This window comes from Falco biarmicus, chromosome Z (assembly GCF_023638135.1).
Source record: "Falco biarmicus isolate bFalBia1 chromosome Z, bFalBia1.pri, whole genome shotgun sequence".
Lineage (NCBI taxonomy): Eukaryota > Metazoa > Chordata > Aves > Falconiformes > Falconidae > Falco > Falco biarmicus.
This window is the reverse complement of record NC_079311.1, coordinates 56809031-56820554: the sequence shown is the minus strand read 5'-3', so window position 1 is coordinate 56820554 and position 11524 is coordinate 56809031. Positions and strand designations below refer to the sequence as shown.

At 54.2% G+C, this 11524-nt stretch overlaps 1 protein-coding gene across 1 annotated transcript; it reads left to right on the top strand.

Annotated features, from left to right (window-relative positions):
• Positions 1-2439: 2439 nt before the first annotated feature.
• On the top strand, positions 2440-10654 carry DMRT3 (doublesex and mab-3 related transcription factor 3). Its single transcript, XM_056324762.1, has 2 exons — positions 2440-2878; positions 9690-10654. Exons 1-2 carry the CDS (start codon positions 2440-2442, stop codon positions 10652-10654), a joined length of 1404 nt encoding a protein of 467 aa, XP_056180737.1.
• The last annotated feature ends 870 nt before the right edge of the window (positions 10655-11524 follow it).

The window sequence follows — 11524 nt, the reverse complement described above, 5'->3', positions numbered from 1 at the left end:
TGACTTTCCATCCCTCCTCTGCCTTGTTCGTCGGCATTTCTTCCTAGGAAAGATGGGCCCTTTAGCGGACCCAGACCCTTTCCGCTAAATGTTATTTGGAGCATATGTTTCGCACATTCATTCTCTTTCAGTCTATTCTTCTGGGCGCTAACTGCTAACACATTATAGTCACCTTGAAATTTCCTCTGCTATTTTCCAATTAAAAGCTTAATAGCCCTGGAAACGGAGTTCATGTGGTGCCGTTTACCATAGCCCCTTCTTCTGAAAAGCTTTCTGCTGGGATCCCATTATGTGCTTGAATAAACCTTTTCTGCGAGCAGAAATGGGAACCGGGGTTGTCAGATGTTGGGTTACAATAGACTTTCAGGCAGGGGACGTTTTGCTAACATAAATACTAACCTGGCCCTATGGGGAGATGTTGTCAAATACTAGGACATGGAAAACATTCCCATCAAATACGAGAAAAGGGTTACGGACCTATATCAAACGAGTGTTTCAGCCTAAACGCTCGGTGCGCAGCCAAGCGAGAGAGGGCCCCCCGGCCCCGATCAGCCCGCCGCCGCGCCAGGGCGGCCCAGCCCGGAGCATGCACCCCCCGACGGCCGCGCTCCGGGGCCGTCCCCCGCGGGGCGAGAGGGGTGTGCAGCCCCGCCGCCCCCTGCGCCCGCGCTTGCACCCGGCTTCTTCGTTGTGGGGGCACGGATTCCCAAGGGCGGCTGCGCACCGTCTTTTCCGCGCCCCTCGCCGTTTTGAGGTAGTTGAGTATTTTTTTGCCCCGCGGAGGAAGCACGGCTGGTTGGTTTTCCTCCCCGCGACGGCGACCCGCGAGTGTATAAGATGCCCCGCGGGGGAGGCCAGTTGGCGGTAGGGCGGGCTGCAGGACTGTCCGGGCACAGTGCACGCATCCCGGCAGCAAAAAAAGGGAGATGCCGCTGGCGCTGCGGGAAAACGGGCTGTTCCCCGCACCTCAGCCGACTCACCTCCCCGCCTCGGTGCCGTTAACCGATGGGGAGCTCATCCTCCCGCACACCTGCACACGACCCTGAGGAGAAAGATCTCCCCGAGTCGCACTTGCCCTAGAAGTAGACAAGTAATCAGGAAAGAGCCAAGTAATCAAATGCCACGCGAATACCTTCGCAGCACACGCCGTGCTTTTTGTTCTCTCCGGCGAAATACCTTCCGAGTTTTAAATCTGATTTTCTAGTTACACAGTCACGTTAAATGGTCTATTTCGTGTAGCAGTTACAGTGGGGAGGTGCCTGGGAAGAGTAGGGGAGATCTTGGGGCAATGAAATGGGTTCAAGTGCAAGCAGCAGCCCCTGCCTACCCGCGGACTCTGTGCCGCAAAGTGCCAGTGCGCGGGCAGGATAAACGCTTGCCAGTGAATTTGTTTCCCCCACCCGATATTCCTATACCTTCTTTCACTAATACGTTACTTTTGGCTTTAAACTTCTCGCTGCCACATTCCAAACGTCCTTGTTTCAGCGAGAAACCTCCCCACGGCCGGCGAGAGGGAAAATTACTGCCCCGCCGCATCAAACACATCAAATAGGTTGCAAGAAATCCGGCTTGCCCTGAATTGCACGTCCCTTGCTATAACCACCGTTTGCATTTAAGTAGCTGCCTTGCCGAGGGACGCGGGAGAGGCCGGGCAGCGCGGGAGCAGGCACCGCCCGCAGCTGCCCAGCTCCGCGCAGCTGTTCCCGGGTGGCTCCTGCTCCAAGGCAGCATCTCGCGGCTTCAAAACTTCGATAAAACTCGGGCCTCAACTCCCACCGCAGTTTTTACGGCAGCAGGCACACGCCGTGCCGGGGGTCCCGTGGGCCTTCCAGGGGCTCCCGCGCGGCGTCTCAACGGCCCGTCTGGACTTTGAGATCCCGAACCCGGGGAAAACCCCCAGACGCCTCCCTTGCCCCCGGACCCAGGCGCTTTCGCGGGGTAAGCCGTGCGGGGGACGTGGGTGAGTGGCATCAGCCCCGACCCCGGCCCGCTGGGGGACGGACCCCTTCAGCAGGGCGCGGGCAGTGCCACCGCCGCACCCGACGGCGGGGCAGAGGGCCCCCCCCCCCCCCCCCCGGCTTCCCTCCCTCCTCCCTCCCTCTCTGGCTGCCTCTCTCCCCTCCCTCCTTCTCTCCCTCCATCCCCCCGGCGGCGGCGGGGAAGGAGGGTGGCGGAGGGGGGCGGGCGGAGGGCGGAGGCGAGCGGAGGGGCGCTGGGCTCGGCGGGGCGGCGCGGCCAGTAGCAGTGTTGCTCCGGCCCGCGGCAGCGCTCTGCCCGCCGGTGCCGCGTACCCCCGCGGGCCTGGGGCCGGGGCCGTGCCCCCCGCGGAGCCGGCGGGCAGAGCCGCCCGTCTCCGCTCCTCTCTTCCGCCGCCCCGGCCTCCGCCGCCCTCGCTGCTCCCTTCTCCGCCCCGGAGCCGGCCGGGCTCCTGCCGCAGGCATGAACGGCTACGGCTCCCCGTACCTCTACATGGGCGGCCCCGTATCACAGCCGCCGCGGGCTCCGCTGCAGCGGACGCCCAAGTGCGCCCGATGCCGCAACCACGGCGTGCTGTCCTGGCTGAAGGGCCACAAGCGCTACTGCCGTTTCAAGGACTGCACCTGCGAGAAGTGCATCCTCATCATCGAGCGGCAGCGGGTGATGGCCGCACAGGTGGCGCTTCGCCGGCAGCAGGCCAACGAGAGCCTGGAGAGCCTCCTCCCGGACTCCCTGCGCGCCCTCCCGGGGCCGCCGGGAAGCGCCGAGCCCCCCGCCGCGCCGCCGGGGCCCCCGCCCTGCGCCGCGCCGCCGCGGGCCCCCGCCGAGCTGGCCGCCGCCGCCGCCCTGCGCTGGGCCGCCGAGCCGCCCCCTGCGCTGCCGGGGCCGCTCCCCAAGGCAGGTGAGGCCGGGCCGGGCGCCGCGGGGCCGGGGGTAGGGGTGCGCGGGCCGGAGGAGGAGGGAAGGTGGGCAGCGCCCGGGCAGGGCCCCCGACGGCGGGTCTGGGGGACGGGTGCCCGCCCAAGGGGAACGGCGAGGACTTTCCCTTCCTCGCGACGGGCGCCGTGGGAAGGGGGGTGGAGGGAACGCCCGGCGGGTGCGCTTTGTCGCTCTGAAAAAGCAAGGAGCCGCGGAGTGCCGGGCCTGCTGCTGGGACGGGCTCGCAGCCGCCGAGACCAACGGAGGGGACCGGCAAATGCCGCCACTGCCAACCGGCTCCCCGACGTGCCGCCGCTTCTGGGCCCGTTCCCCCAGGCCGGCCGGGAAGTAGCCGCATCCCGCGTGGATCGCGGCCGCACGTCCCTCTGATGCTCCCGGTTCCGCTGAGCCGTCTGGAGCCGCTCCCCGGCTTCCCGCACCCAGGGCATCGGGCTGCGGCACCTCGTCCAGGACAAAACCTCCACAATGGAGCTTCGGGGCAAAGGCAGCGCCGGGAGCTGGCGGCTTTCTACGGAGCGAGGAGGAGTGGGGGTTGGGGGGGGAGGGGGGGGAGCGGCGGGGTATGAGCGCGGCGACCCAGTTCTTTCGGCTTCCCTCCAGCTCTGGCGTGTCCCACCGCGCCGCGTCCGGGGCGGCTTTCGGCAGGTAGGGAATACTGATCCCGAAACCGCCGCCCGCAACCGGCACCTTGTAGGTGCGTCCTGCCAGGAACACACATTTCTGGACACAAAATGAACATTCCGGGGCCGCCGTCCCCTTCCTCGCCCCGTACCTGAGGGGAAGCCGACAGCCTGCCCCGACGGGGACGCCCGGCAGGCCTATAGCAGCCCGCTCGGCTGACAAGCGGCGCCTGCGACGAAACTTTACCGGGTGCCCCGGGCGGGGAATGGCAAACTCTGGGCGCCCGCACGGCTCGGCTCCTCACGGCTCGCTGCCGGGCGGACGGAGCCCCGCGGGGCTGTGTGCGGCACTGGGACCAGCCGGCCTTTCTCCGAGGGCACGGGTATGGAGCTGGCCGCCGGCACGGGGCTCCGCTCCCCCAGCTCCGGGGAAGATTCGACGCCGGGCCCGAGGTGCCGGCACGGTCGGGTCCGTCCGTGTGGCGAGGCTGCCGGTGGTCTGGGACTCGTTTCCCCTCGGCCGGCCCTCAGCACCGCCTGCCCGCCGCCCCCGTCCCTCCCCGTCCTCCGCATCTCCGCCCGGTTCCGCCGGCCGTAGCCCAGAGCCGGGGCTTTGGGGTCCTTCCGCCCCCCGAATTTCCGCCTGGCCGCAGCCTCCCGGCGGCGCGGAGCATCCCCGCCCCCGCCGCAGCGCAAGGCCGGGGAAGGGACCGCGCGGAGACGGGGCGGGGGGCAGGCCGGGGAGAAAAAGGGGGCGGCGGGGGGCGGGGAAGCCGCCTTGGCTCCTTCCAGAAAGTGAAACAAATAAACTTCGCCAGCAGGATATAAATCTGGCGGATAGCAACGGTATTAACTCGCACGCCCAACTTTTCTCCCCCCTGATATATGAACTTTCCAGCTTAAAAGATTACAGTAATCACGGGAGGACAGTGTAAATCGAATCTGATAGCAATAACTTTTGGGGAAGGTCAGGCTCAAGTGAAATGTTACCAAGCAACAGGCATTTTGTTTGCAAAATACAATCAAAGTGTATTGATGAGAAATTCTTCCTTGCCAGCCAGTCAGCACTTTCTGCTAACAGCTTTAGGGAACGGGGGGAGAATAACGGAGGAGATCATAAATCAAGGCCCGCGGCGCCGCGCCGCCCCCCCCTCCCACCCCATCCTAACCGCCCCCCCCCCCCCCCTGCGGTGGGGCCGGGCGGGGGCGGGGCACCCCGGGACCGGGGGTGCCGGGATGCTGCCCGGTTGTGCAGACCTCACCTGCGCGGTCCCCGGTCTCCCCGTGTTACAGGTTTGTTCAGTCCCTCCCGCCCCTCCCCCCCCCCCGCTTTTATGAACGTGGGAATGCGTGAAAGCAGAGCGAAAAATTATCTCCTCGGGGGGGTCCCTGTCCCCTGCCACCAGACACTGTCTAACGGGGTAACCCGTTTATCCCCAGCCGTCCTGCACGCTCCGAACGGCAGGGCTGCTGCATCTCCCTCCCCGCTACCTGCATTAAAACCGTCGTTAAAACAGACGATGTCATTATTTGCTGCCCCAGCCCGCCCCGTTTCTACACCCCCCCACCCCCCCGGGCATTAACCTCCTGGAAGGTATTTTCAGTACGGAGGAGGTATTTCCCGGTGTACGGTGGAATCAGGTCCGTTTGCTTTTATTCCTGCCAGAATTGGTCATTGTGGTGGGACAGTTGCGAAGTTCGGTTCTGTGCAAATAAAGCGCCCAGAAACTGTCCCTGTTGCATATGCCTCTGCTAAGCCGGAATAATTCCTCCTCCTGGTACTATGCTCATGAACTTTCATCTCCCACATAGCTCGTGTTACATTTCTCTGTCTCGGTAATAGTTATCAAGGATTGTAAACAATTAATATAACTCTGTATTGAGTCTTCTGTTAGTTTCAGAGCCAGCTTCATATTGCAGCACAGCAGTCTCTGCGTTAGTTTGGGAACGGTGACTAGTCTCCTACAAACTACCTCAGACCTTTGAAAATAAGGAAAAAAGTCTCGAGTGAAAGCAATAATAATAAAAAAGAGGGAACAAAAAAAAAACAAACCTCAAACCAATCAACCAACCAAAAAAACCCACCACCCACAAAACCCCTCATATGTTTTACACGACCTTTTAATGTCTTCTATACTAGTCCTGGTATCAGTCCATTCTAATAATAGAAATAGCGAAAATAGCAATATTTTTTTTTTTATTTCAAAACCCTGTGTGTTGCGGAAAGACCTGTCCTAATAATCAAAGTGGAAACTGTTTTAAGAAAGAGTCAGCGGTGGGACTATCAGGAAAAGAGATTTGGTTCCAAAGTATTAAACCAAGTTTTCCAGACAAGACTTTAACTTGAGGAAAACAGCTTCTCTCTCACCTGTTTTACATTTTTTGCCCCCTTTACAGTATTTGACTCATGATCCTTAATGTATAAATGGGCAAGGAAATATTGGGGTATACATTGCTCCAAATTCGTAGCAGCTTTATTTATTAATGTATATTCTACGATGAATGCACGCACGGTTCTCCCACTGTACTGTTTCGTGTGTGTCTGTATTTGCACTGCATCGCTGTAGATCTGGGTATGTATCTATATCTGCATGCATATTATTTCATTAATACTCCCCATCGTTTTTATCAATAAGGAAACAATTTCCCTAGTTTCCTTAGGGCTGGCAAAGGGAACACTTGAATGCAGGCAATTTGAAACAGAAGTTGTGGAACAGGAAAAAAAAAACCCCACACCACAAAACCCCCAAACAACAAAACATAACACACCAAAACCCCCAAACTTAAACGATTTCTGAGGACGAGATTTCTCTCTTAAAGCCTGGAACACCCTCATGTGAACCTTAAGCGTGACGCAAAAAATACTTTCGTCTAAGAGCAGCGGGTTGGATATTCTGAACGCAAAATTAATATTTTTGTACCTGAAGGTACAGACATTTGAGATTAATGGGTGCACGCAATATTCCAACAATTCAGTGCCCACATAAAGACGTTTATAATGTATCTTCCCAAACCTCTATTTAACAATTGCTGGTTTTGTGCCCGTTTTAAACATTCGAAACACCCGACCCGGGCAGTTCCCAGGAGGAGGCGGGGGCAGTCCCCGGAGCTTTCCGCCTGGCCCTTGCCGTGCCGGCACCGCCGGGGAAGCGGCGTTCAGGCGGGGAGAAGCATCCTCCGCGCGGCCCGGGGCAGGGAGGCTCCGGCAGCCGGGCCGGGAGCGGCAGCGGCCGCCCGACCCGCCGCGGGCACCGGCCGGGCATCGCCGGCGGGCTGCCGAGAAACCCGCTCAGAAAGGCAGAGAAAAAAAAATAATAATAGCTCCCGGACTCAGCGTGAACCCGCGGAGGATAATCCTCCTTGTGTTAACGCTGCATTTGATTTAAATCGCCGAAATCTGTTTTGCGGGTCTGGCCGTGCGGGTCTCACAGCCCGGTGAGATGTGCCGCAGTGATCTGTTCCCTTGCAAGGCTGGGAGCCAGATCTGTGCAGTCTCCTGATGACAAAGATGCAAACTTCAATAGGGTGAGTTTTCAGAATTTAAAGAAAAATTTTAGCCAAGCCTCATAAAGGATACTTTTAAGGGTACTGAAAACTAAACAAACCTGAAATATCTTGAAAATAAAAATCTGTAAGGATCAGGAAGTGCGGTAGGGAGACCTAATCTGGTGGTTGGTTTTTTTGTTTGTTTTTTTTGTTTGTTTGTTTGTTTTTGGGGTGTGTGTGTGTGTATTTGCTTCTCGGTGATACCTGTTATCAGCCCATAAAGATACACTGGAAACCCGCAGTAGTTTTGAAACGTGCTCTACACGCGTGTGGTTCGTTTGATAATAATGGGTACTACAGCGCAATCTGTTTATGTGGAAATCAGGACCATCGTCTCCCTTAAATGCCTCTCAACTGTGGCAAGACAGGGACGGAGGTAATTAGCTGTCCTCAGACTGCCTGCTAAGCCTTCGATGTATAAATTGCCCATTATGCTCAGATGTGAATTACTCTTAGCACTCCATTTTCTGTAATAAATTCATTATTATGAACATGTGCCGGGATTAGGAGGGAAAGGTAGTATGACCCTCGCTTTTTTTTTTCAAATAATGGATGAGCTAAACCGAGGTCTTACCACCTTTCTCAAAGGGATACACGTTGCCAGTTTGCCACTAGCGAACGTTTCCTGCTTTCCCCTTTGGCTGCTAAGGCAAGACTGATGCGCTGATTGTATAAAGAGGAGCATACATACATTGCTTTCTCTCTAGTATACCTACAGGAAGAGTTACTGCTTCTCCCTTTGCACTGGATAGAGAGCATAATCAATGTAAAACCGGGTACAGAAGAAAGTTGTCTTGTTAACAGAGAAAGGTGAGATCTTCATAGGGGTATCCGTATTCCTCACCTCTACTCCCATGGCCATCTTCCACAGCGCAAACCAGCAGCATCCCACAGCTCTGTAGGATGGCCCATCATTTCTGCCTGGTACAGCCATTCTCATGAGGAGAACCTCCCTTTGCCACACTGCCAGGTTGTGCTCTGCCAGGATCTTAGATTTATTTATAGCTGCCGTTCTGGTGAACATAGTGGCTTCTCACTCAGTGCAGGCTTGCACAGATCCTTTCTCAAGGTGGGTATATTGCACTAACAGAGTTTGTCTTGAGCTGATCTGTTCAATCCTAAACCTAGCTTGCTGTGTGGGGAAATGTCCTGCCCATTCCTGGGACGCGAGGGAGGCAGGACTGTCCGTGGTGAGCAGCGAGGCTCAGGCACTTGCACACCTTTAACTTGTTTCATCTCGATTGGACAGGGTTGATCGCCAGCACAATTTGGGAACCTTTGCTTGCTTCTTATCCCTTCTTTATCTGGCTGGGCTGATCACCAGGGTCTTGGGAAACTAAGCAAATAGTTGTATTGGTTTCTGCAGATAGTCTTTCACACATGTGCATTTGAAAGCGCTGCCCTGTGCCGCTGAAGTAGGCTTTGTCAGCTGCAGCTTGGACAATGACACTTTCCCCAAACACTGGTGCTTCCCAGGGAGATCATCATTGTGCTGTATGAGGAAGACCATCAGAACAGCGTTCTTGGGAAATAACTGAACAATCTCAAGCAAGTACATTGTCCCACTTGGGGACAACTGCTGTCAACCTTTCCTCTTCTCTTCTTCTTTCTGACAAGCAGTCTTATTTCAAAGGTTTCCATACTGTGGCCAGGTATTACCAAAATTACAAGAGATCTGGGGTGTTCCCATTTTTGAGTGTCTGTCTGAAGACAGCATGGTCAATGGGCTTGTTTTCAGCTCTGTACTCGGCTCTTGCCCTTCTTAGTTTAGCACACAAAAACCAAGGTACCTGGAACAAGTGCTGAGAGAGGTTGTGGAGTCTCCATTCTTAGAATTACTTAAAATTCAGCAGAGCAGGGACATGAGCAACCTGCTCTATATTTTAGGTTACTCCTGCTTTGAACAGGAGGTTGGGCCAGAAGCCTTCCTAGAGGTCTTCTCCAAACCAGATTTTTCTAGATTCTGTGCTCTGATGGGGCCAAGACATCAGCTGTGCTCTGTGGTTTGTAGGGCAAAGCCTGTGATTCTTGCTGGGGAAAGAACCAATCTCTGCAGAGCCAGAACAGGAACGTTCCACTGAGTTACTTGAAGACTTCTTTAACCCTCAGGCAGTAGTCATGATGGAGTGGTTCAACCAATGCTGTTGGACTTGCAGAGATGACTTTGGTCTCCCAAGTGCCTTCTGGATATCTTCAGCTCACAGTCAATGAGATGGTGCTAGTGAGGAATTATGATGTGAAAGTGCTGAAGTTCCTCTGAGAAAGCTTGCACTTGGGTGGTGTGTTGCTGCCTTGTTACCAGTGAGAGAGGATTGATAGCATTTTTGATGCCACAGAAAAATCACCACTGCTGCTTTTCTTGTACATGGGAGAATGAGACAGATACCTATAAGGCAGCATAAAATGCCTAGACCAGGTCACATTATTCTTTTGCAGTTTTGTTCTCATGATATGTTGCAAAGAGACCTTAATTTTAGTGGGATCTCTGTGAAAAATATTTTCATCTCTCCCTAGGATCCTGCTCTGTTCCTTTTAAGAAGACTGTATCCTCAAATGTCTGTGAAAGCTTTTGGCCTCAGTTTTTCATTCTCTGCCTTCTCTTTGCAGACATGAATGAGGAGCGGTTGGGTGATGCCAGTGGAGCAGACAATGCTGAGACCTACAGTGACAAAGACACAGACCAAAGGAGTTCCCCAGACATGACCAAGGCCAAAAGTTGCTTCACCCCTGAAAGCCCTGAAATTGTTTCAGTGGATGAGGTTGGTTATGCAGTTCAGAAAAATGGTGGGAGCACAGACAGTCGTCCAGAGAGCCCCAAGTACCACCCAGAGCAGAACCACCTCCTGATAGAAGGTCCTTCTGGGACAGTTTCTTTACCTTTCAGTTTGAAAGCCAACAGGCCTCCTCTTGAAGTCTTGAAAAAGATCTTCCCTAACCAAAAGCCAACTGTGCTGGAGCTGATCCTGAAGGGGTGTGGTGGTGATCTGGTGAGTGCTGTAGAGGTTCTCCTGTCCAGTCGGTCTTCGGTGGCCAGTGGGGAGAGAACTTCTGCAGAATCTGATGGGCTTGTTTTGCCTTCCAACGGGCACATTTTTGAACACACGCTGAGTTCATACCCCATTTCCTCTTCCAAGTGGTCTGTGGGCTCAGCATTTCGGGTTCCCGACACACTGAGGTTCTCTGCCGATTCCAGTAACGTCGTGCCAAACCCTCTGGCCGTCCCTTTGCAGCATCCTTTCCCTCAGCCTCCACGTTACCCACTGATGCTGAGAAACACTTTGGCAAGAAACCAGTCCAGCCCTTTCCTGCCCAATGACGTCACCCTGTGGAACACCATGACGCTGCAGCAGCAGTACCAGCTGCGGTCCCAGTATGTCAGCCCTTTCTCTAGCAACTCAGCCAGCGTTTTCCGAAGCTCACCTGTCCTTCCTTCCCGCTCGTCAGAAGATCCTAGGATCTCAATCCCTGATGATGGGTGTCCTATTGTGTCTAAGCAGCCAATTTACACAGAAGATGAGTATGACGAAAGGTCTGATTCATCGGATTCACGAATACTCAACACATCATCTTAGACTGACATTCGACACGTGATAGCTAAGTGATACTTGCAGTGCAGCTGAACTACTGGGCCCTAGGAGGAGGGACATGTACTCTATGAAACCTTTGCAATCGTATTAAAAAGTGACTTTGCTTGGTATTGTACTATAGCAATAAAGACGTAACTTATTTAATTTCTTGCACTTCACTGGATAATGCCAAATAGCAATACTCTGGCTTTAGTGCTGAGTGTGTGTTACAAAGGAGGACTTTACGGCTGTCATTTATGGGACTCTGGAAGACTCATAATGGAAACAGAAGCCCGAGGTCTACTTTGTTCCTTAACTCAGAAAAATGGGGATGTTAAACTAGAATACTTGAATGCTGTTTTATAAGAGAGAACTCCTCAGGACATAAGAAATCAAACAAACGTAGTTCAATTGCAAATGGACTAAAACAAGGATCTTACAATCTTATGCCAGTGATCATCTTTGCAGTGAAAAAAAAAGCAGAAGAAAGAAATATGCACATGAAACTAGCATGAGCTGCTTCTGTGCCATTTGAGCTTAGATGCTTTTCAGAGAAATCATATTAAGAGTTATTCTTTTCCCATGACTAGGCTGAAACGTGTAATGTCAGTGTAAAACCAATTACAGCTGTGAACTGCATGAAGTGTATTGTGAAATGAACACCAGATTAAGCATTGTCAGGTTAATGTAGCATGCTAAGGACTCTAAAAAAATAAATAAGATTATGATCTTGGTTTATGTCATTTATACTGGGCAAAAAACATTTCTGAAGACAGAGAGCTGATTAGTCCTCAGTCGGGATTAAAATGTCCAGCTCCAGCAACCGCAATCAAGGGAAGCCTCTTCCAAGTTGGGGTTCTGCTTCCCTGCCTTGTA

What these genes read in the sequence shown, in the direction of transcription:
- DMRT3 (XM_056324762.1), top strand. Translation starts at nt 2,440, where the DNA reads ATGAACGGCTACGGCTCCCCGTACCTCTACATGGGCGGCCCCGTATCA. An exon ending in GGGGCCGCTCCCCAAGGCAG is followed by an intron (nt 2,879 to 9,689) that starts GTGAGGCCGGGC and finishes TTCTCTTTGCAG; the next exon opens with ACATGAATGAGGAGCGGTTG.